The sequence below is a fragment of the Pezoporus occidentalis genome, unplaced genomic scaffold (genome assembly GCF_034315485.1).
Source record: "Pezoporus occidentalis ecotype Australia unplaced genomic scaffold, CSIRO_AGI_Poc_V1 ctg19, whole genome shotgun sequence".
In the NCBI taxonomy this organism is placed as follows: domain Eukaryota; kingdom Metazoa; phylum Chordata; class Aves; order Psittaciformes; family Psittacidae; genus Pezoporus; species Pezoporus occidentalis.
Window position 1 is genome coordinate 4,967,422 of NW_026913748.1, and position 24,445 is coordinate 4,991,866.

The window sequence follows — 24,445 nt, forward strand, 5'->3', positions numbered from 1 at the left end:
TAACACAAGGCATAACCACTATCAAGTACAATAAATGGCAGATTTCAGAAGAACACTACAACTTAAAATCTGACTCAAGGTACACTTATTCTTTGATTAGAAATTGTAAAGTATTAGCTTGATATAAAATCTTAATAACAATATAAAAGGTTATAAAATCCCATTTATGAGATTCGCTGTAAGTTCACCTAGTTACATTAACAATATACTAAGAATGTTTAAATCTATCAATACATAATATTCTTTCCCCCCTCCAAAATGCATTAAGTGATAAAACATTATTTTCTATGTTTCCATAACATGTGTTTCCATCTTCTACTTTAGGTTTTAGCTCAGTATTGCAACAAACATTATAAACAATAACATTAAACTTTAGTGTAACAAATATACTAATGGAAAACATTTGAGCAGTTATGTGAGGAAAGCGTGACAATTCTTCTGGTATCCACATATGTTGTGAAATACTTACTCTTTGAAGTAGCTTAATGAATGAATCAATGGCAGTAATAAAAACCAGATGGACGGTAATCCATTCTTTATATTTGGTTACGATTCTTTATATACTTTCACCGTAACTTACCAGATCTTGCTGCTAAAAAATAACAAAGCTGCAATGCATGTCGATGAACATTTTCCTTTGGTTCTTTCTTCTCAAGTTGGGAACATTCCAATAAAAAATCATAGCAACGTAAAGCATTTTCCATCCGTTTGACATACATATCTTTATCTATGTTAAAAAGGGAATGATATTTTTCAAAGTCTTCAGTTTGATAACTGAACAACTTAAAATTGCTGTTTGGCTGTCCTTTGCATCGTGTTTTTTTTGCAATCATTTTCACAGTTTCAAAGCTTGTTGTGGGTAAGAGCACACTGCTACTTATATGACTTCCGAGAAGCATACAGTCAGCTTGCTGAGAATCTTCTTTAACCACTGAATCATTACCCTTTTTTTCAGGAGCTATTGGCCAGTAGTAGACTGAAGAAACTGAACCTAGAGACAAGCACTGAAAGTCACATAAGGTGCCATACAGTTAGGTGGGACTTTTAATTCACATGTTTTTGGTTGAAACAGTGGGCCAATTTTCTATTGCATTGCAATTCTGTGTATGCACTAGAGTCCAAAGCCTATCTTGTTACCCACAGGCTTAAGCCACTCCACTGTAATAGTTCTATATTCAATTCAAATCTCAATTTGAATATAGATAATCAGTACCTTACTCTCATTAATGACCTCCCACAGTTTGCGAGTCCTTTCCCATGCAAGCAGTCTCACTTATTTTTAAGAGACTATCTACATAAAAAAAGGATGACATCACTACTGGACTGAGCCATGTAGCACATTTTCTTAGGCATGATGTTTAGCGGGGTCACTTATGAATGTTTTACTCAGGTAAAACTGCAGTTAACACAGATAGATTGATTAAGAATGTATTTTATACCTTGAATGAGGAATGTTGTACAAGTTGAGCATGGTTTCCTTGACAAATATATAGTGTGGTCACGCAGAGAAAAGGGAAGACACAGAATGATATGTTGTACAGCATGCAGCCCAGGTTTGGAGAAACTCATAGCGACCACTTTGTGAACTTTGTCTGATTCACATATTACAATCCCAGTCTTATTGAACTGAAGGGGAAAAAGAAAAAAAGGCAGCTGATTTTTCACAGCAGATTTTATTTTACAAGTACGCAGATTCAAAAATATTCTCTAGGTTTTGAAACATTGTACTACATTTAAATGCACTTTAGACTTTAGTCCCACCATCTTTAGGTGACAACTTCCCTTTACGAAAAGTTAATGTAAATCTAGTATGAATTGATTTTTTGTTTGCACTTTTTCTCAAGAAAATTCCATTTAAGAGACACATCAAACCAAAACTGGAATCAATCAGAAAGATCAAACTCTAGATTTCTAAAACACTCTCCGAAATATTTGTTTCTTTTAGCCAAATTTGTTCAAGCATACACACACACACATATATAAAGGTAGGTTCTTCATAAACCTGTATTAGCTGTGGTAGGAAAAAAGAGAAAAACACATTGGCATTAAAGTTAATAATATCCCTAGATACACCACGCCACCCCCCCCCCCCCCCCCCGGTAGATCCACTACAGAGTATAATTTACCTTGTGCACTATTGTAGCAACAGTGGGCAGTAGAATACCTGCATTACACGGATGTACAGGAGATTTAAAGAGTGTGGACACTCATTATATAATAATCACTACAGAGTAACTTAGATTTTAATTGGAATCCTAACCATTTGGAATCCTAACCATTATCATAGAATCATAGAATAGTTAGGGTTGGAAAGGACCTTAAGATCATCTAGTTCCAAAACCCCTTCCATGGGCAGGGACACCTCACACTAAACCATATCACCCAAGGCTTCCTCCAACCTGGCCTTGAACACCGCCAGGGATGGAGCATTCACAACTTCCTTGGGCAACCCATTCCAGTGCCTCACCACCCTCACAGTAAAGAACTTCTTCCTTATATCCAATCTAAACTTCCCCTGCTTAAGTTTTAACCCATTACCCCTTGTCCTGTCACTACAGTCCCTAATGAAGAGTCCCTCCCCAGCATCCCTATAGCCCCCCTTCAGTTACTGGAAGGCTGCTATGAGGTCTCCACGCAGCCTTCTCTTCTCCAGGCTGAACAGCCCCAACTTTCTCAGCCCATCTTCATACGAGAGGTGCTCCAGTCCCCTGATCATCCTTGTGGCCCTCCTCTGGACTTGTTCCCAACAGTTCCATGTCCTTTTTATGTTGAGGACACCAGAACTGCACACAATACTCCAGGTGAGGTCTCACAAGAGCAGAGTAGAGGGGCAGGATCACCTCCTTCGACCTGCTGGTCACGTTCCTTTTGATGCAGCCCAGGATACGGTTGGCTTTCTGGGCTGTGAGCGCACACTGAAGTTGGCTCATGTTCATTTTCTCATCAACCAACACCCTCCACAGGGCTGCTCTGAATCTCTTCTCTGCCCAACCTGTAGCTGTGCCTGGGATTGCTCCAACCCAGGTGCAGGACCTTGCACTTGACATGGTTAAACTTCATGAGGTTGACATCAGCCCAACTCACAAGCATGTCGAGGTCCACCTGGATGGCATTCCTTCCCTCCAGCATATCAACCAAACCACACAGCCTGATGTCATAGGCAAACTTGCTGAGGGCGCACTCAGTATCCACGTCATGGAGGTTATCTAATCCACCTTCCCACTCAGAGCAGGGCCAACTTCAAAATTAGGCCAGATTATTCAGTTCTTAGATAACGTTTTTTGCCTCCTCTGTCACAGAAGCAGTTGGAATAACCTACTCCAGGTGATCATCTACAGATTCAGCAGTACTGAAGTTCAGTAACACCTGCAGGGAGCCTCTCACCACATGAAGGTCTGCTCCACTTGCCCTGACAGATGCCTGCATGAGAACTGAATACCTTGTAATATTTTTCAGAAAAGAATAGCAGCTTTGGGATTCACTAACGTCTTTCAAGAAGACTGTGAACATGCATTGCTGTAAATTTCTCAAATAAATAATAGCATTAAGCAAAGCAAGAATGAAGAAAATAGAGATATCTGCAGAGATTTATTACTGACCACCTGATCAAAAGGTAAAAGGCTGAAGTGCCTTTTTTTGTTTGTTTGTTTTAATCCTTAAAGCAATTTTCTGATGCATTTAGGGACCTTTTGATAACGGTAGACTGAATTCTGGAGATAGCAGCTAGAAAAGTAATATGTTCAGGACATACCTGCAGCTATGAAAGCATACTGCAGCCTATTTTTATTACAGCAATGAGTGAGAAAGCAGATACTTTACATTTTATTATAACACAGAAGAAATCACCATAAATCTGAAAATGAAAAGAAATTCTAATAAAGATTATGATGATGTTATACGTAAGAAAGGATGTTGTAAAAATAGAATTATGATAATGATTTCAGAGAGATATATAACAACAAATTTAAGCAACTTTTAGGAAATCTCTTGGAAAAGTAGTCCAAGGACTATGAGAGTCTGACTTAGTAGAAGACAATCAGCAGTAAAATATCCTGATGTAAGGGAAAAGTCAGTAACACCATGAGACCACTTTGGTTGTAACAACAGGTCTTTACCAAAAGTAGAATCAGAAAATAAGAAAGGAAGTAAAGGCAATGTAAGAATAAGGATAAAGGAAGAGTATAGCAGATACAGGTAAAAATAGAAAGACTAAATTATTGAAAAAATACAGATGCTTTCACTAGCAAGGGATACAAAAGGCAAAAAGAAAAGGGTATATATAAAATCACAGGAAGAAAGTCAAAGGAGGCAGTTACATTACACAACAGGGAAGGAGAGCAAATAAGAATGCAGAAAAGGTTGCACAGCAACAAGTTGAAACTAAAACCAAATAAAACAAGATCCTGCTTTGGAAATATAAACTGCACAACCAAACATGATATAGAAAACATCTGATAGCCACAAGAGTCAGGAGACTATTGTGAACTACAGTTCAACAGACCAGCAACACGCAATGTTACTATTGACCTCCTTGCACAATAAACATTTAGAGGAATCGCACAACTGTAGTTACTCGATCTGAAGCACAAACACAGAAAACAAAATACAACAAAAATCTAAGAGAAAGACTGAAGCTTCACCTAAGAAGGTTGAGCAATTGCTCCTAGAAAAGTTTGAAGATCAGGTTAGACAAGTATCTGATACGGGTGGTGTGATTTGACTTAAATCTGCTTCACAGCAAGGAAATGGATTAGATTACTTCAGGCCATTTTTATGATTCCATTGCTTTACATTCAAAGCTGGTTATTATTATTAGGTCCTCTATCAGATCAATTGTTTATAAATTCAGTAGTATTTAAGAAGTAGTTCTTAAAGTTTGCAGAAGTGTCGCCATCACTGTTACCATTACCTGATAATTTGGTCCCTGTGTAGTATTTTATTGATAGTTTTATAAACCATTTTCAGATGACCTGGAATAGGAAAAACTTTCTACACAAGCCAATCAGCATATGAAGTTGAAGATAAAATATTTAATATTTTCATATTCACAACTATAATTAAGCTAGGGTGCATTTTAATTGTGGAAATAAGAAAATGAATAAATAATAAAATGGAGTGTGCTGTTTCTTTTAGAAAAGCACAATGGCTCTTAGAGTGTCTGGGACCAATATGGCTATCACCATCCAACCCTGTTCTGCAAAGTCTGTCACTCTTGTCCTGTGAGGAAAGGGCTAAAAAGAGCTCTGCTTAACACGCTACTGCTGCCATAGCTGCGCTTAGTACTGAGAAAGGTTTCAGTTTTCTTTCACCTAACAAATGCTATCCCTAAACTGATCCTTATGTGAATGAGTTCACAGCCTATAGCTCTGCTGAGATGATCTGAGGAAGACTCACAACACTGAAAAAGTCTGGCACACGAAAGAAAAGGTAGAGTTGCATGCTGGTCTTGCTACTATGTGTGATAGGTTCTATTCTCATAATATAAATGGATAAAGTACTAAAATGTCTTCAGAAACAGTCACACAAAGAACTGTACTCCCTGAGTTAGTAACATCCCCAAAGAGAAAACACTTTGCCACTGTGCATGCTGTCTAGTACCATTCCAGCTATTGACAAGACTGTCAATTTGAATATATGAGTCTTCTTTTAGCTGGGTGTTTCACCTGCTTTGTGCCATACCCAAAAGCAACGACAGCTCTGGCTAAATCACTGAAACTAGGTGCATCTCCAGGACCATCAGGAAGAGAAACTGAATCTGGTTCAGTACCCACAGGAAGGACAGAGGAAGGCCAACAACTGCCTCATAAAATGATTTACTACTTTAAGTCAGAGGTAAACACAAATACTCTTCATAATGTCCCTACATGTAGAAAACTGGACATCATTTATCCCCATCTTTCAAGCAGGAAAAGCAACCACATGACAGTGCCACTTTTCCCAGGCAATCCCCTTCCATTTCTATGATCCTGTGTTTCTATGATTCTACGATTTCATTACGGTATTCATGAACAATTAGGACATGACACTATGCTTCAGCAGTATGACACAGGGAAATGAAAAAAAAATTGGTATTAATCAATTCTTAGGAATCCAGTATCTTTATGTAACATTATTAAGATTTCCATGAAAACTTTAACAGCATGGCTTACTAGCAGTAACTTTCAAAACACAAGACTAGAATGGATAACCTCATCAGATTCACTCCACCATAAAAGTGGCGATCACACAATAGATGTTTATGAATGTTTTGTTTGATGAATGCCATAAGATGTTTTAAAGGCTAATTCTCAGTAAAATAAGCAGTAAAAATACTTCCTAGCAATGATACCCTGTTACATACCTCATCAGATGGGGCATGACACTCCGGAGACTCCTCCATAAGACGAGCTAGAAACATGCACAAATCTTTCTTTCCTAAGCGTATGTATGGATGACTCTCTGAACAGGTCCAAATAAAGAGGTCATAATTAGTAGGCAAATTCAAATATGGTCAGGCTACAGAAAAAAACACTGCTGATTACTGCACTTTCACTAATATAGGAATGAAAGCAGAGTATTTCAATAAAGAATACAGAATTATTTCTTTTAATGTACTGCACATATAGATTACCTGTCAGAAAATAAGTGACACAGACAAAAGCTTGTGGTGGCGTTGCCTAAGGAGCACACCACTTACTGCTAAGGAACACACCACTTACTGCTAAGGAACACTTTGCTGGTTAACAGCCCTAAAGCAATACATACCATGACGCAAATTACAAAACCAATAAGTACCACAGAAATTAGTACTGAAAGAAGAGCTCTGGGCTGCGATTAAACTCCTGCTGCTGCTCATTCCATGTACAAAGAAGTAGTCAAACTTAAGTTGTGATGTCCTGTTTTTGTATTATTTCTGAAGCTGAAGAGATGTTCCTGTTCCAGTTGGCTATATCGAGATGATTAACTGGAGCAAAGAGATACAAACCATCCTCCATGTCCTCAGCTCCAGAAGGTCTCATTTTCCAAGTTAAAAAAAGTCTTCCTTTTAACTTACTTTTGAAGCATAAGCACTGTAGTGAAGAGGATATACATGTACGTGTGTGTATATAAACATGTAAGTTATTTGTCTTTATTCACATTTAAAAAATAATAAACACCCCTCACCCCACATAAAAGCAAACAAAACATAAACTGTTATCTTGTATTGCCAATCCCCTTTCTTTTTGTCAGCACAATAAACCTTCAGGAAAACAAAACCAATTCATACCATCCCTGTGAAGCATACAACTACCAGTCCAATGACAGTTATGTCACAGCACCTGCCCCCATTCTTACAGAATACCACTAGCACAACCATTATTTCCCACTGACAGATACCTCAGCACTTCAGGATTTACCTCACTGATCCTTAATGGACTTTTCTGGGGTTGGTTTTTTTTTTTTCTTCTTCTGTTATTTTCCATCAAACCCTCATTTTTTTTCCATCATGTTTATCCCCAGTGTGGTATAACAGAATGATTTTGTACTTCACTTACCTGCGCGCTTGTCAGCAGTTAAGTCTTCGATGCCAATAACTTTCAAGTGGTGAAACTACTGCTTTTATACTTCTCTCCTGTGAGTCATAGTCCTGTACACTCTCTGTTTCGCTTTTGACATTGCCTTTGACCCACCCTGTCAATATTTTTATGGCATGCGGATATACAGTTTGCCAATACTTTCCCATGTAAACAATATACAAAGAAAGGCTGTCCAAGATTGGAAGGACTTGTTATAGTAAAGACTGAATGTCCCTAAACAATATTATTTTCCATTCTCAATCATGCTGTTCACACCGTTTTTCTTTAAACTACTCATGACTTTCTCCTACCACAGTGCTTTAGGGAAGCATCAAAGCGTACCAAGTGTAAAAATCTTTCTAGTATCTTTTACTACTGTCACTAAATCGAAGTAGACTCATTGTTTGGGTAAACTGAAACAGAAAGTTACTCAAAAGGAGGAATGACTGGTTCTGTAAAACATTAGCAAAGCAACACCGTGAACATTCCTCTCGAGCTGGGAGCTCCTGGAGGGGCACGTAAGCGGTGCAAGCCCTCTTACGTGCCGCCATGCCAGAAGAGATTTACTTCAACTAAAAGACAACTGGGAAGAACGAGGAAATTTATGGGCAGGTAAAACACATTGTGAAGACAATGAACCCAATTTCATATTAAATCCCACCAAGACAACATTTTAAACACTTGGGTTTTTAAAGTGTACGAATTCTGGATTTTGTGAGTGCTGAAGCCACGCTGCTACCAATTTAAGCATTTGGTACCCATGCTGCTGGACTCCTCACTCGAGGCCAAAAGCCTGATTTCCAACACGTGTTTTAGCCTGAAAGCAGCTTAAAATCCCGTTATTTCGGGTTGACGGGTTGAAAAACAAAACATGAAAGAAGAACCAACCCATGCCGTTTCCGTTTATAACTTTAATATCCCGAAGGACAAGCACTAGCACCGCACAGCCCGCCACCACCCTCAGCGGCAACCCTTAGCGCCTTTCCCTGACAGAGTACTCCTTCACACACCCAGGGCCCCGCCTCCCCGGGGCGGTGCAAGAACCTCCTCCCCTCAGGCGAGCCGGCTCCGCCCACTCCCAGCGGTCCCGGGGCAAGATGGCGGCGCCCAGGGTACTACCGCAGCGGTGGGGCCGGGCGGCGGGGCTGTGGGGCGGCCTGCGCCAGGCCTCGCAGCCGCTCTCGTTCCGTCTCCGGCGGCGAGCCCACGAGCAGCCGCGGCGGGCGCGGGGTGCCGGCGGGATGCTGGCGGCGCAGTGCGAGCGCGGGCTGTTCCAGGAGGTGTTCCCGGCGCAGAGCGCGGAGGAGCAGCTGCTGGAGCTGCTGGAGCCGGGCCGCCCGCCCCTTACCGCTTACTGCGGCTTCGACCCCACGGCCGACTCGCTGCACGTCGGGCACCTGCTGGCCGTCATGGGGCTGCTCCACTTCCAGCGCGCTGGGCACACCGCCATCGCCGTGGTGGGCGGGGCCACGGCGCGCCTCGGGGACCCCAGCGGCAGGGAGCGGGCGCGGGAGCCGCTGCCGGCGGAGCGGGTGCGTGCACACGCGCGGTCTCTGCGTGCCGGGCTGGAGCGGCTGTTCGAGAACCACCGGGAGCTGTTCTGGGCGGCGGCGGGCGGGAGGTCGCTGGGCCGCGCCGTGCTGCTGGACAACTCCTGCTGGCTCGACCGGGAGCCGCTGCTCGACTTCCTCGGCGGCGCCGGCGGTCGGCTCCGCATGGGCACGCTGCTGAGTCGGCAGAGCTGCCAGGCGCGGCTGCGCAGCCCCGACGGTATGAGCCTCGCCGAGTTCCTGTACCCCGCGCTGCAGGCCTACGACTTCCTGCACCTCCACCTGCACCACGGCTGCCGCGTCCAGCTGGGCGGCGCCGACCAGATGGGCAACATCATGTCCGGCTACGAGCTCGTCACCAAGTACGGCGGGGCCGGAGGGGCGGCGGGCGGGCAGCGCAGGCGAGGCGAGGGCATCCCGTCCTGCCTGGGGTTCGGTGACGGCAGGGATGGGGCACCGGGAGCTGCAGCTCCGTGCAGGGCGTCCGTCAGGCGTCGTGTCACTGCAGGGTGAGGGCATCAGGTGTCCTAGCTCAGAGGCAGGGTCAGGGCATCCATCAGGTGTCCTGTGCAGCTCTGTGCAGTCATCTGCACAGACACCCTGAACTGCACAGCTTCTTGTTGAAAATCCCTACAGCACGAGGAACAGAAGTTGCCGCTCCGAGAGCTGGCATTGCATAAAATGTGGGATATGAGAAGAATAATGAATTGTCCTGATGATAAGACTGGCACGTATGGACGTTTTGGCCACGGTTTTAAGACTTTTTCATGAAATGTTAATGATTTTTTTAACCAAAAGGATGGGTTCCTTTATTAATTAATCAGAGAACCAAAATGAAGTATCCTAAAGCACAGGACAATATTGAGACGAGTCTTCTGCTAGCAAACACATTCTAGTGCGGTCACACCAAGGTAGAGCAGTAGTGGATTGGTAAAGACAGTTGCATTTCTTCTCAAAACCTGATGATGCTGAGCTTTTGCTTATCCACCAAATTTGGTGTAAGTCTCAGAAAAATTGGCAGGAGTACACAAGCAAATCATTTGAGTATGGGTGACAATCGGAGACAATGCTTTTACTTCACCATATGCTGGACTATTACAAGACAGAGAATCAACACAAGAAAAGCCTTACAAGTGTCCCAACCACGCAGGCAGCCTCAATTAGTGCTTTGAGCAGAAAACGGAAGGTACAGCATATCTCAATTTGCTAGTGCTGTTGTTCATGGAATTACTTAAGTACATCAACTTCTTTGTTACACACAAAAGAATGTGTATTTTTAAATTCAAGGATTTGTTTGTTTTTTCTTCCTAAAGCAGTCTTCACCATATTCTGGCATTATTTGCTCCTCACACTTCATCTTATTTAACTGGTTTGTATCAAGGATAGAATCTCAGAGGATGCTTGTATTTTAGTAATCTTTACCAAGAGGAGATTTTATTTTTGTAACAGTGTTTTTACAACATGCAGTTACTCTTCTCTTTCTCAGGATGACAGGGACAGATGTGTTTGGAATTACTGTACCTCTTATTACCAATACTACTGGAGATAAACTGGGAAAGACTGCCGGCAATGCAGTTTGGCTAAACAGAGATAAGACTTCTCCATTTGAGCTGTACCAGTTTTTTGTCAGACAACAAGATAATATAGTTGAAAAGTAAGTAGTTTTGTTTTTTTTTTGGTCATTGTTCCTAAAAGCTGTTCTTTGTAACTGTTTCATTTGGATATGTGAAACACAAGGTCCATGTAGAAGTAAATGTTAATTATAACTGTACATTCATTAAATAAACAGGCATGACTGGTTCTTAAGTATATAGGATAGTGGAACCTGTCTCTATATGCTAGCATATGCATCATAAAATGAGAGTGTGGATGAACAAGAAAGCACTTTCTTCTGCCAGTGGGGTGACTTTTACGAGGTATGTTCGTTTCAGTACTGTAACATCACAGTATCAGTGAAATCTCTCCCGCTGATTAATAAGTAGCTTCAGCTTAATAGATATTATCACAAGTTTTTACTTAGTACAAAGTATCCAGAAATACTACATTCAGATAGCAAGAAGCTACTTAACTGGTTACAAACAAACATGTAAAGTTCAGCTTCTAGAACCACATCACATGAAAGAGTGCATATCCCTAATCAAATTTAAGTAGTGTCTTGTTAAGAAAAAGCCAATAAGTTCATATTTATGATTATATTAGCTCTCTAAGTCAGTGATCTCTAGACTTTTTTGATCATGTGCCCCTATCAGTAAAATAATTTTGAGCATTCACTCTCAGTACATGTATGTTTGTTTATTTATAGATTATATAAATGTACTGCTGAAGCTGTAATATTTTCTTCCTGCACCCTATTGGATCATCTTGCATACCTTCTGGGGTGCTGGCACCCTGCTTTGAAGATCACTGATCTAGATAAAAACATGCCCGGGAGACAGACTGTGGTTGTAGTTCAGGTAAAAAGGGGAAAACATTATACCGTTCTAAGTCCACAGCAGGGAGTATACAGGGTAGTGTACACGGAATTCGTAAGGTAGAGGTTTTCTGGGATCAGTTTAAAGACATTGAAAGTACAAAATAAGGGAGAGGAGAACAGAATGGACAGCCAGTAGGAGTCAGCATCCTAGGCTACAGTTTGGTAGGATCATAGAATGGTAGAATGGTTTGGGTTGGAAAGGATCTTAAGATCATATAGTTCCAGTCCCCCCTGCCATGGGCAGGGATGCCTGACCCTAGACTCTGTCACCCAAGGCTCTGTCTAGCCTGGTCTTGAACACTGCCAGGGATAGAGCATTCACCACTTCTTTGGGGAACCTGTTCCAATGTCTCACCACCCTCACAGTAAAGAACTTCTTCCTTAAACAGGGGAAGTTCAGATTAGATACAAGTTTAAGCCCATTACCCCTTGTCCCATCGCTACAGTCCCTGATGAAGAGCCCTAGTAATGTGACTGTGGTAAAAATGTCATGCAGTTTTGCCCACTTGTGGAGAAACGTAACATCTTTTTCTGTCCATGTACCATAACTCATACAAGCATTAATTAAAAACATTTAGATGGTGGGAGGAGTGCTTGTTACATAGATGACCAGGAGTACTAACATGGTGGAACCCTAAGGCTGTTTGATAGCTTGCATGGAAATTTTAGTGGATCTTTTTAAAAATTGCAGATAGGAACAATTTGCATCATCCTGACTCAATGTTTGACAGTTTCATTGAAGTTAACTGTTCAGCTTCCCCATTTCAGAATGTGGAAGCGAAGACTTCTGCTTACAATTATAATGGCAAGTGGATTGATCTGTAAAGAAGATGAGACTAATACACCAAAACTTTGGAAGGACATCCAACTACTGCTTAAAGGAGTAGAATGTAAAAAGACAAAATTCTGAACTGTCATTACTTGAGGCAGAGCAACTCCAGTGAGCTAAACATGGTCTTCTCATGTTCCTGAATCCAAGTCAACCACACATAACTTGCATTCTTACTGCCAAAGAATGTGTAAAAATATTTAAATCAAATAAGAACACAAAAGGGTAGGGAAAATGTGAGGAAATACCATTTTACCATTAGAGTTTCCTTCACTGATGGCTGGCCTCCATGCTGGTGTGCCAGGGACATGGCTGAAAATAAAAAGCAAATAGCTTTATTCAGGGCATTACATAAACTTTAATAAGTTGCTATATGCTCCCTTTTAAATCTGCTTTTAACTTCAGTATCACTGTCAAATCAGTGTCTTCATAAACTTCAGACAGGTTTCACATTGTGACATGTCTCGTAACTCAGTTACCTTTCCTAAAGGTTTATTGGCTAGTATTTCTGACTTCTGCATCCATAGCACTTTTCAGACTGAAAAGAAGGGTGTGTGGGTATTTAATGTTACAGTATTTCATGTGTTCAGACTTTGTACCAGTACATTTTTTAATACACAGCATTTCATGGTACTGCAAGGCCATTAAAATGCATTTTTTAGTGAAGAGTATGGTTAGATACACACCTTTAAATTCTTGATTACCGTAAATAATCTTCCTGCTGAGATACTTGCAATACATCACATACTTCTGTCCCACAAGCTGGGTGTGGTATTTTGCATTAGTGTGTTTCGTAACTACTAAGAATATAATCTAAAGCCTTGTTAGTCGACACACAATTGCAGTAAGTCCTGTAAACATTTCAATAGAAAACCAAGTTGTTGATTGCATTATAAGCTTCATAAAAGCATCTCACACTGTCTTACGTCTGAAGACAATCTTAGGCAGAATATTAAACTAAACGTGAGCTATGCTGGTAAGTGAAAGCAAGTGAGCAAAATCAAAGAGTTGTTTGAAAAGACAGAACATCTGTAATACAGTTTTCTTAAATTGACTAAGAATCATTTTAAATGAAGCTTGAATGACAAAGGCAGGAAATGTTTTAATTATGGCTATATAGACAAAATATTTTTTTTCCCTGCACATAGATACCTGAAACTCTTCACCTTCATTCCTCTTGAGGAGATTGACCACATTATGGAAATGCATGCTAAAGAACCTGAAAAATGGGGCCCTCAGAAACGACTTGCTGCAGAAGTTACAAAGCTGGTTCATGGTAGAGAAGGGCTAGAATCTGCTAAGAGGTGAAGTTTGATTTGTCAAGCAGTTTTCTTTCAGATGTTCATTGGTAATTATCCATAGCTTTTCAAGGACTATTTTCATGTAGCTAGTTGTTGCTCAGCTGGTAGAAGAAAAAAATGTAATAATTCTGTAGACTTAAAAATACAGTAACATTATTTAAAAAAATTGCAGAGCAGCAGATGATTACAACCAAAACAAAAGGGGTGTACTTTAAGTACCTCTTTGATTGTGTGGACCCTCAGAACAAGTTGGGGAAAGGAATCTGATGAGCTGAATAGCTCTTTGTGTGAAGATAAGACTAGCCCTGTATTTTGAATGATCTTTATTTTCACAGGTGCACTAAAGCCCTTTATCACAGCAGTGTGGAGGCATTGGAAGCTATGTCTGACCAAGAGTTGCAGGAACTTTTTAAACAAGCTCCTTCAGCTGAATTGATGCTTGAACCTGGAATGAATGTTCTTGACCTGTGTCGCAAAGCAAATGCCATTGCAGATGGACCTAGTGGGTAAGTTATCGCCTGTGCTCTTTGGCAATACCTCACTTGAACAGGTTAATAGTGGTATGCTTTCAGCAGTTAAATGAAAGATGAGGACAGCCAAGTCAGGTAGAAACAGGCTAACAATCTTACATACCAGCATTAAAAAGAGGGGAGCAAGTAGCCTTATTCCATTTTGAAGTGAAAGTAGGATAATGCAGCCTCATGTATCTTAGCTGTAAAATCTACACCTGATGAAGGGAGAGTCTAAGGTAACAGCCTGCTTCCTTATACCTCTCAGGAAGAGTGAGAGTTGTAAAGACTAAGGTTAATTTCAGTCACTCTTGACCTGGACTGAAAGGAAGTCCAAGATAATTAATATTTACTTAGTTATGGATCAAACAAAAAAGCTCTTAGCTGAACTTTCAGTACTTAACAATAATTCAAAATTTGCTTGTTACAGTTGATCTTGCAATTACCACTTTCCCTGTTTGGATTTTTTTAGGTACCAGAAAATTACACATGGTGGAGTTTCAATAAATGGGATTCGCGTAACTGATCCTGAGACTGTTCTTATTCTTGGACAGCATATTCTCAAGAATGGAGTATCGTTGCTTAGGATTGGAAAGAAAAATTACTACATTATAAGATGGCTGAAGTTGTGACAACAGAATGACCGATCATTTCAACTCTGTTGCTTGAAGATGTTTCTATACGGTGCATTAGTGCACAGCTCACAAATTGCCTGATACCATAGTTTCATTTTCAGAATACATCAACAGAGTTCCAATAAAGGCAGCTAATTTTAGATACTCTGCCGTACTCAAGAGTACTGTTTGCAAGAGGGTAGGCACAAGATGAAAAGATTAATCTCAAAGCCCACAGATGAAGATGCCCTTCCTGTCCTTTAACAACCTTTTATGTTGTAGAACAGTGGCCAGGGACTCTACAGCATAATACACAGCAAGATGAGGAAAAGTATATTCTCAAAACCAGTACTTCTTACGGAGGATGTATGCTGCTGTCCAAGTTTGACTTCACCCTAGCAGAGAAATCCACATAAGTGGGTAAGGACAACCAATCTACAAGCAGTGTTCTTTTCTGAACAAGTTTGGTTTTGAAGGAAGCTGCAGGATATTCACAATAAATGAGCAGAATGATTTAAGACCCATTACGTAATGCCTTATTGGTTATGTACGGGGGGACATTGTACAAAAGCTTTTTAGCCCTAATGCGAATTCACTTTTTGAACTACAAGAGAATATAAAGCCTTTCAAAATTTAAATCAACCTGATGAATCCCTCTGTGTGTTCTGTGTGCTTAGTGTGACTTTACAAAGTGGGTAACACTCATTCTGCTTCTTCAGTCCTGTGAATTACCAGGATGCATCTGTGCTATCTAGAATCTTTGTCAAAGCTATGCCTTGGTACTAGTTTGGTGAGCTGTACGGTTGGTTGCAAGATAATGTATTATACTAGAAGATTTGAAGCATGTATATGAAAGCTGTTCAGGTTTAGCTGCCTAGGAGTTGTGGGTGAACAGGAAAACAAGGGTATCTGGACTAGGAAATGTGAGGGAAGCTATAGTGCTTTTGCAATTATAATAAGTCAGACCTTTCAGATAAGGCAGGGTGCAAAAGCTGCACTTTTTTGTCTCATGAAAGAGCCAAAAGCAATCCTACTGCTTATGGCCTAGCCAACATTCAGAATTGCAGCTTCCTCGTTTTTGTGTTAAGACAGCGTGAAAGTGAGACTGTACTTCCAAGAGTTCACAGAATAGCAACATCTACACTTCAAGGTAGAATTGCTCCAAAACACCCCCCTACACACTCCCCATGCCCCTGTTTCAGTTACCTGCCACTACAGGTGCTTACACACCTGGAATGAAATGGCAAGACATGGTACTCCATGTCTTGCTAAATTCCCTTCCACTGGTGGGAGTTTGGTATTGGTTTGTTCAGGCAATACAGGTGCCATAATAGTTGGAAGCAGGTCACCTGAACAACACAGCCCAGATGTAGTTACCCAGTATTATTTGGTAACTACAAGCCCATACTTGAATTGCACAGGACTGGTTAACTGACTGCTAGAATACAGTAATGTAGCCAGCTGGCTTAGAGTGTTTTTATTAAGGGACCCTCTCTGCCCCAGCACAAACCCTCAGTCTGATTTATTAAGAAGTGATTGATGGCTTTGGGTCTTGACTGCAGTGTTGTTTTCAAGGTTTAGGGTAATCCTTGCTCTTGGGCCAAGGAGAATCATTTCCTGGTCCATGAACTCCTAGACAATGCTGCCTCACAGTCACAAGGGGAAAGGCCTTAATCTTGCACACCTGAATGTTGTCACTCAGAGTAAAAGCTGGTGATGAGTAAGTCATACTATTTCAGCTGGTTTGAAAACCACCCCAACCTACAAGAAGAATGGGGAAATTAGAATACAGACATTCTATAATTGGGTGGGAAGTTTCTGTTGTTTTTTTTAGGTAGGTTTGATTTTGTGGGTTGTCTGTTGGTTTTTTTTTTTTACTTGATCAACTTGATGTTGGCTTTATTTGCATTGTTACTCAAGATTTCAATAGTAATAAATTATATAGTGGCTTCCTGCTTATACATCAGTTTCTTCAGATTATTAAACTGTAATATAGTAGTACTTTCAGTAGCTTACCACATGGAGTTATTAATGTCAGTTTCTAGATCCCACTTACCTGCTTGATAGTGAGGTACCTCTATCTAATCACTGTTATATAAAGAAAATGAAAAATAGTTGAGTTATTCATACCTTAAAAAAAGGTAGCTCAGTTTGTGTTGCTTGTGACTTTGTCTTAAGATGCAGTAATAATCAGAACTATTCTAGAAAAAACATGGAGGGAAAAAAAAAAAAATCACACCAAAAGGTAGAAGAGTTAAGGTCATCCCCTTCATAGAGCAGCCTTGTTCCTTAAATGGCAGAAGCATTATAGCAATACAGAAATATGCACCTGGGAACAAAATATATTGGTACACACCCACATTAGTCTCCAGAGAAATACAAATCAGATTTGACAGCTACTTTCTGGATGCAGGAAATAAATTCCTAGTAGAGTAAATGTGTTTTGTGTGAGTTGTCTCCTGCCTTTCTTCTTTCATCTCTAAATGGTGCAGACACATGTATATCACCAAATTTCAGCTTTTTTTTTAAAAAGTATTAGTGCCCACTTTGATGACGCATTAAAAGGATTTTATTTATTTTTACAAATACAAAAGAGAATTAAATTCTTTGCATACAAGATTTTTAATAAGATCCACAAACTCCAAACAATTTAGCCCGTGCCTCCTCTTGACCAACTCTTAGCAATCCAAACCCTTCCCTGACTTTCCAAAGAAACAGCCTGATACAACCACTACTCTTTACAGCTGTACAGGGTCATCAGAACAGAACACTTAGGCCAACAACCAAGGATGACCAAAAAGTCCCAGTATTCTTTCTTAGCCTGGTCTCATTTCACGTATACTCCAAAGCAGGCCTGTTCAGGTAATTTGAGACATAGATGGTTCAAATGTAAACCAGTAGTAAAGTATTTAACATGTCTACAAATATGTGATTTGGAAGTAGAAGAAGTCATTATTTAGGCCAGGTACTACTAATAAAAACCAAACAAAACAACATTTGTGCAGTACCTGGGGATAACAAAACCTGGAGGACTTGAATTTAACATTCTTGTGGCAGCTAGCAAGGATGAGGTAAGCGATGAGAGGGTGTGCAGCAAAGGAGCTATGAGAGCATGAAAGCACCTTCACCAGTTTAAGTGTTACAGGGCATAAAACAGTACTCAGGTGGTCTATCCTGTTGTAAACTTCAAAGAATCATCCAGCTCTCACCTCAAAGCAGAGTTCTTGGCAACAAGATAAAAAGCACATGCTTTTGAGATCTTTAGTATCTACAGAAAGCACTAGCTAGCAGTTGCTCTCATAGCTGAACCATTTAACAAAAAAGCAAAATCCCAACAAAACCAAACCCCCAAATCCCAAGATAATTCAATTCAGGTTACCAAGAGGAGCAAAGCAGGATGACAAGTTGTTTACCTGCTTGTATTCCATAAAACAGGGACCTGAGTTTACAATATCCAGTCTGGCATCTTTCAAAGTCAGTCCTCCATAGAGTAAAGGCAAGTTTTATGTAGGTTTTGTTAAGCAAGTTTGAAGCAGCACACAGCCACTCGGTCTTACCCATCTATTCCACTAAGTGGAATTTGAACTGACTACTGAAAACCCCCAAGTAATTTATTGTCAAATTCTGTTCATAGAGGGATGCTAAGTTTTAGTTACAGTAATACCACACACAGGTCAGGTATTAATGTCAGACATTTACTTATCTAAACTTAGCCACAGTGGCTTTTCTCCCCCATGATTGTGTGTTTCACTGGACAGCAAGTTATTTTAAGCTAGCTAAAATTTGTGTATTGATGACAAGAGTATTTCAAGTTTAAACTAAGTAAGGTGGACTGGCAAACATTTGTAAAACATCAGTCTAATCTGGGATTTTTTCAACCACTGCCTTCATTACGTTTTTGGGGTTTCTTTCCCATGGTTTTCCCATAATTTCTTTTAATGGTGGCAATAACAGAAGCATTTTAAGTATTTTCAGTCAATATCAGACAAGCTGTTTAAAAACCATTAATAGCCACTAGAAGTGTGTCTACACTATCAGTTCTGCAACTATACAAGAACTAATAATGTAAAAGTGCACCAGGGCAAATGCAAATATACAAATACAAATATAGCTAGTTATGCCATTAATTTGTAAGACCATGTACGTCCTGCCACCGGAACTACAAGTCAGTTCAAAACTTTATTTCTGGGATAATTAATTTTGTGTATTATCTCTTTATTTAATATCAGGATTGTTACAGCATGGATTTTTAAAGACTTGCATTATGGATTTCAAATCATTTCTTGGCACTCAAACATTACCAAATTCATAGTGTCTGTGAAACAAAAAAGTCATAGTGTTTCAAAACAAATTAACACTGGAAGCTTCACATGACATTACAGATCCAGTTACCAGTTACAGGGTGTTTTTTAAATAAATGGAATTAATTTGCTTTCTGCAGCAGTATTTCAAAACTCAACATGTCAGAATATTTCTTCACAAGATACTCTTGACTGAACTTTGGGAGTTAAAGCTTAGGTAGCAGTTCACTTGTAAATGGCTCTACCTTGTTGCGAACATACTTCTTCCATGTCAAAAGGAAGAGAGGTGTCATGTGAATTCCAAATAGAAACGTACTGATTTTGACAACACTATTAAAAGCTTTTCCTGTTCACCGGAACTGATTTGAAAAGTGGCCTGCACTTCATTACAGACACATTTCTCTTAAACTTGGGAACTACCACCCCAGGATACAATGCAAGAAGTTTAAATTACTTCCTTTGTATTCATTACTTGTAATGCATACATCATGACTTTTTAGGCTGTTTAAAAATACAGAATATATTTTTGTGTTCCGCATGGATTGCTCTTAGGATCATGCATAAAGTATCCAAAAGCTGCATCTGTCAGACTTAAATCCTTTTGCTTACATTGATGCCTAACTGAAGACTACCATCAGAAAAATACATTTTTATACAGACCTTGTAAACTGGGGTCTTAGCAGGTGTTTTTTTAAATTTTCAATCTTTAGCAGCTTACAGAAGGAATTCCATTTCTTTTAACTGATGAAATGAGGAAGGAACTAAATATGGTATTAAAAATCTCATTATACTGGCCTACTAGCATAAAAGCAAGCCATGGGTGATAACAGCAGCATCCTATTTTTCATGCAAGTTGTGTTAAAATATCGGCAACACCACAGTAAACATTTTTACTTTGTACAAAAGTGAATCTACTTGAAAAGTACATGCAAGTGTGCTGACTGGATTTTAAATAAATTTTTATTCATAAAAATTAAAATTTTTTACTTTGTAAAGGCTAGTGTGATCAATATTTATCTGTATAAATTATAATCAGAAGAAAATAACTCATCAACTTAATTTCCAACATAAAATTCCCTCATTTTAGGATTGTCATCAAAAAAGGGGAAAAAACGCACGCTACTTACAGCACAATAGTATTTCCTCAAAAGTAATATGATCTCTGTTATAAATACTCCAATACAACAGACTTTCTGTCATACTGTCATACATTCCAAAATTTGGAAGAAGTTGTAGGGCTCCCCTTCTCCTTGGCCAACTTAAATCTGTTTTTTAAAGAAACACTTATTATCCTGTTACAGTTTTGAAATCCGCTTTTATTTTTCAACTCTGCCAGAACAAATTTACTATTGGACAGTCCATGGGGCTTGGTCCCAGGAGGGAGAAAGGGAAGGTGTTCTTGTACCCGATTATAATCCCCAACATTCATACACAAGATCCAGTGCACATGAAGTAACTCTGCACCTACATTTTAGTAGGCTGCTGTTGTTCGCAAGCTCCAGGCTAATTCTTCCTACACAATATTCCATTAATGAAGTTCCAAGTTTTGTCTGCAGTTTTAACATTTGAGGAAAAAAGAAAAAAATTGGGGACACACATATTAATACCGTAGACATCTCTACTGTGCTATAAAATTGATACCTCCGTCATAATGCATGCAATATAGTCATGAAAGAAAATACTTGGTGCTCTCTTCTCTTCACAGTATTTAAACTTCTATTGTAAAAGCAGCTTAAAACTATGCCACAAGACTACACCATCCATCTTAACCACAGGCAACCTGTTTAGCAAGTCAGGCACTGGAACTTTAATGTTTTTTCCCCAAGTTCAAATGAGACTGTCACTGAAACAGCAGGCTTGGTCTGCTTTAATTTGCTCCAGAAAGCTGGTAAGGAAACATTTAGAGCCATTTATTACGTAGATTAAATACAACTTATCAGCATATTTTTCTGTTTGCAAATCAAACCAGCTGTCTTTACATGAGCAGATTTACACAGTTGCAGTACACAGATGAAGAGTTCATAAATAAAAATTCTACTCCGTATACCATGCCTAGCAATTTTCAAGTCAATATAACCTCCAATGCATATAAATAGTATGGCTGGTACAGTCTTCACCACAGATGTGTCTCACGAATCTCTGCAATGATTTGACTGGCTCGCTGCAGGGCCTGCACACAAAGACAGAAAAGCCAAAGCTAGTTTTTGCGAAGAGATTTTTCAGAGAGTTAACAGCAGGAGTCTTGGGAGTATAACATTAAAAATCAAATTAAAGCAAATCATTATGAAATGAGTGGTACCTGCAACAACACTGATTAACAACTAACTCTGAAGCCTTCTATCTGCAAAAGATTATGCATGTAGAAAACACCACAAAGCAAAAGATAGTAACAAAACTTAGCACAGGTCTCATTAAAAAATTTCCTTAGGCAAGAATTAAAAATTGAGAACTAATCTTCCACTTAGAAGCAGAAAGAACTCATTGTTACCACTTTGAGCAACTTCTACATACTCAGTGTTCCATTAACACCTCTGTTTGTCTTAACCTTCTGTATTTATAAACAAATCTGCAAGAAGGGTAGATTTTTTCACCACACAGAGGTTTAAAGATTTAAACCTTTCTCAAAATAAGAGAAACTGCATGTATTTTGTATCATGTTCAGCATTCTGATGTATTCATTACAGTCTAGCCTGCTAAACTTTGCAAATTGAAAAAGCTTAGAATACCAACTAATACTAACATTATTTAAAATATTACTCCAAGTTGGATAAATCTGGGCTGAGTTTGGTCCTGTGAAGTTCACAGTTTAAGACACTACTAACAGAGAGCTGCCTTCACTCAAACACTGATCTTACACAGCAAAACTTCCTGCAGGCAGTCTTGGGCAAGCAGTATTCTCAGGATACCCAAATCCCTCAAACACGCAGTCTGACCACACTGCACATGAGAGAGAAGCTCCTTCAGTGAGCTGAACTGCCAGAAGGACTCTTTTCTCTGCAGTTCAGTGCAAAACAGCTTATTTCTGATGCAGATGATGCAGAAACTGATACACCACATGAACCATGAAGAAGCGAGTTCCGTTAACACGGACAGGTTAAAAATGCACTGTCTTACAGAGGCACACAGGGTCATCAAAAGTGAGTCCCAACATTCCACCATTCATATTATGGGGTGCTGTCTACATACACCAGCCATTGGCCAGCAGGCTCTGTGTGAAGCACAGACATGAACAGCACTTAAAATACTGTAAACTTAATCCCCCAATAGAGAACTGCTGAAAACTACAAAATTAAATAAAAGCAAAGTATTAAAACCAAATGTATAAAATTGATCAAAACAGCAGATTAGAGCTTCTGCTTTCTGCCCAAAATGTAGTTTAAGTCACTTCTTCTGAAGTACTCAATCTACATGACACTTTCTGGTCACATATTGCTTTTAATTCTGAGAGAGAAGTAATACAGTGGCATACATTAAAAGCAGCAAAGAGAGAAGGAAAGCAAGTCTTCAAAAAAATTTCACATTTATGTGGCTTCAACTTAATTAACTATTCCCATAAGTTCCTGATCTTTTTAATACCTTTAGCATGTCAGCTGCCTCTTTCCTGCGCTGTGCCATGTCCTCAGATTCCGTCAGAAGGTCATCCAGCAACAAGGATTTATATAGCTGGCCTACCAGCTCACTCTGAAGAGTATCTTTGACGTGGTTCACCAGAAAATGCATCACTGCTTTTGGCACACTACAAGCACAAAAAGATTTGTTTCTCCAGAAAGGATTATTCAAAACCAGCTCTGCCCTAGATTGAAGAATGCACAGTGTGAGCAAGTAGCTACACACAACCTTGGCTCAAACTATCAGGAATTTACCACCATCATAAATAAAAACCTCTCTCCCAAGTAAATATAGTCTCCTGTACAATTTAAGAACTGCTGAATGTCTTCGAAATAGTATAGCTGCATTGTAAAGACCATGGATATATGTATTGTGTAAAAAAATCAGAATAAATTACTTTGCTCACTAGAGACCAACCTGAGTCTCCATTTTGATAGGCATGACAAAAAGCTAAGTATTTCAACCCTAAAATCAGTCTTAATGTATGAATGACAAAGGAACAGGCAAAGAAAGAATTAATGTATTTGATCTTACGTAGCAGATGAACTGGAAACAGGATCACTCAAGTTCAAACACTGGGACACACTATCTATGATATCTGAGAGCATAACATGAGAGCAATTTAAAACTGCAGCTGGAGATAGAGTGTGAAAAACATATTTGTCTGGAATGGATGCAGGCAGCAATAATCCCTCAGAAAAATACTACAGAATCTGTAGAGCAACACTTAACTTCTATGTCAGGCTAAGACACCTGAAAGAAGCCACTGTCTCAGCTTTGATTTCCATGCCACTAAGCTTCCTTAAAAGAATTCCACGTGTTGCATGTAGCAGAACCTGATTTTCTTTGGGAGTTCAGATATGTATAGTGGTATTTTTCTGAAAGAATGGGGGGAAATATTTACATAAATATTGGCAAAAATCAAATCATCATACTAATGCAGTACCAAAATCTTAGGGTATTTAACAAAGGATCAAAAAATTAGTTAGTGCAGATGTCTTACGTTCTGCTGCAACAGTTATTTTTCTCCTTCTTAGTGGCACAAGAAGCCAGAAGGAAGCAGAGACAGGACACCTGACCCAAACTAGCCAAAGGGGTATTCCATACCACAGCACATCACACCCAATGTATAAACTGGGAGGAGCCACCCAGAAGGGACAGATCACTGCTTGGGTCAGGCTGGGTATCAGTCAGCAGGTGGTGAGCAATTGTACATCACTTGTGTTTATTGTTTTTTTCCTCTCCCTTTTAGTTTTATATTCTTTCACCTCATTATTTCCCTTGCCATTATCAGTAGTAGTTGTAATATTATATTTTAGTTACTGGACTGTTCTTATCTCAACCCTTGGGGTTTACATTCATTCGATTCTCCTCCCCATCCTGCCTGGAGGAAGTAGAAAAGGGGGTCAGTGAATGAGCGGCTGCATGGTTCTGAGTTACTGGTTGGGCTTAAACCACAACATCAGGTTATTTCATCAGACTGACAGTAACTGACAATGAAGTTGCTCCCAACAGAAAAATAAAACATGTTAGTTTATACAACACTGCTGTTGTAAGTCTTAGCAGCAGTATTTTGCAAGCAGAGTGGACTGGCAGTTGACATATAACCAGTACTGACTCATTAAGTGTAGTGACCACATCGCTCTTCTCAAGTGTCCATAGCCCTAGATCTATATCAAAGTAATATTCATGCCCAGATCAAGAGTTTTATTCAGAGTGCTGCA

The 24,445-nt window shown here is 39.7% G+C and overlaps 3 protein-coding genes and 1 long non-coding RNA gene across 8 annotated transcripts in view; 2 read left to right on the forward strand and 2 right to left on the reverse strand.

The window, feature by feature from the left end:
• Window positions 1-198: 198 nt before the first annotated feature.
• On the reverse strand, window positions 199-7,667 carry LOC134162560 (cytidine and dCMP deaminase domain-containing protein 1-like). Its single transcript, XM_062616494.1, has 4 exons — window positions 7,515-7,667; window positions 6,341-6,438; window positions 1,440-1,626; window positions 199-991 (listed from the first exon to the last, which is right to left on the reverse strand). The coding sequence occupies exons 2-4, from the start codon at window positions 6,395-6,397 to the stop codon at window positions 567-569; spliced, it is 669 nt and encodes a 222-aa protein (XP_062472478.1). The 5' UTR covers window positions 6,398-6,438; window positions 7,515-7,667; the 3' UTR covers window positions 199-566.
• Window positions 7,668-8,606: 939 nt separating this feature from the next.
• YARS2 (tyrosyl-tRNA synthetase 2) lies at window positions 8,607-14,964 on the forward strand. The gene is made up of 5 exons (XM_062616500.1): window positions 8,607-9,447; window positions 10,572-10,739; window positions 13,536-13,691; window positions 14,024-14,194; window positions 14,670-14,964. Exons 1-5 carry the CDS (start codon window positions 8,633-8,635, stop codon window positions 14,827-14,829), a joined length of 1,470 nt encoding a protein of 489 aa, XP_062472484.1. The 5' UTR covers window positions 8,607-8,632; the 3' UTR covers window positions 14,830-14,964.
• Window positions 14,965-17,064: 2,100 nt separating this feature from the next.
• Window positions 17,065-17,792, forward strand: LOC134162564 (uncharacterized). Its single transcript, XR_009964367.1, has 2 exons — window positions 17,065-17,262; window positions 17,304-17,792. It is a non-coding gene; the product is annotated as an uncharacterized LOC134162564 (long non-coding RNA).
• Window positions 17,793-20,407: 2,615 nt separating this feature from the next.
• DNM1L (dynamin 1 like) overlaps window positions 20,408-24,445 on the reverse strand; it is a 41,913-nt gene continuing 37,875 nt past the window's right edge. For all 5 annotated transcript variants that reach the window (XM_062616495.1, XM_062616496.1, XM_062616497.1 and 2 more), the window contains 2 exons: window positions 22,689-22,848; window positions 20,408-21,282 (listed from right to left, as the gene is read on the reverse strand). In XM_062616495.1, coding sequence (XP_062472479.1) covers window positions 21,226-21,282; window positions 22,689-22,848 — 217 coding nt within the window. In that variant the 3' untranslated portion in view covers window positions 20,408-21,225. The remainder of the gene's footprint in view (window positions 21,283-22,688; window positions 22,849-24,445) is intronic.

What these genes read in the sequence shown, in the direction of transcription:
- YARS2 (XM_062616500.1), top strand. Translation starts at nt 8,633, where the DNA reads ATGGCGGCGCCCAGGGTACTACCGCAGCGGTGGGGCCGGGCGGCGGGG. An exon ending in GGCTACGAGCTCGTCACCAA is followed by an intron (nt 9,448 to 10,571) that starts GTACGGCGGGGC and finishes TCTCTTTCTCAG; the next exon opens with GATGACAGGGACAGATGTGT. An exon ending in ATTGCAGATGGACCTAGTGG is followed by an intron (nt 14,195 to 14,669) that starts GTAAGTTATCGC and finishes GGATTTTTTTAG; the next exon opens with GTACCAGAAAATTACACATG.
- LOC134162560 (XM_062616494.1), bottom strand. Translation starts at nt 6,397, where the DNA reads ATGTTTCTAGCTCGTCTTATGGAGGAGTCTCCGGAGTGTCATGCCCCA. An exon ending in GTCATGCCCCATCTGATGAG is followed by an intron (nt 1,627 to 6,340) that starts GTATGTAACAGG and finishes TTTCCCCTTCAG; the next exon opens with TTCAATAAGACTGGGATTGT. An exon ending in TACAACATTCCTCATTCAAG is followed by an intron (nt 992 to 1,439) that starts GTATAAAATACA and finishes GCTTGTCTCTAG; the next exon opens with GTTCAGTTTCTTCAGTCTAC.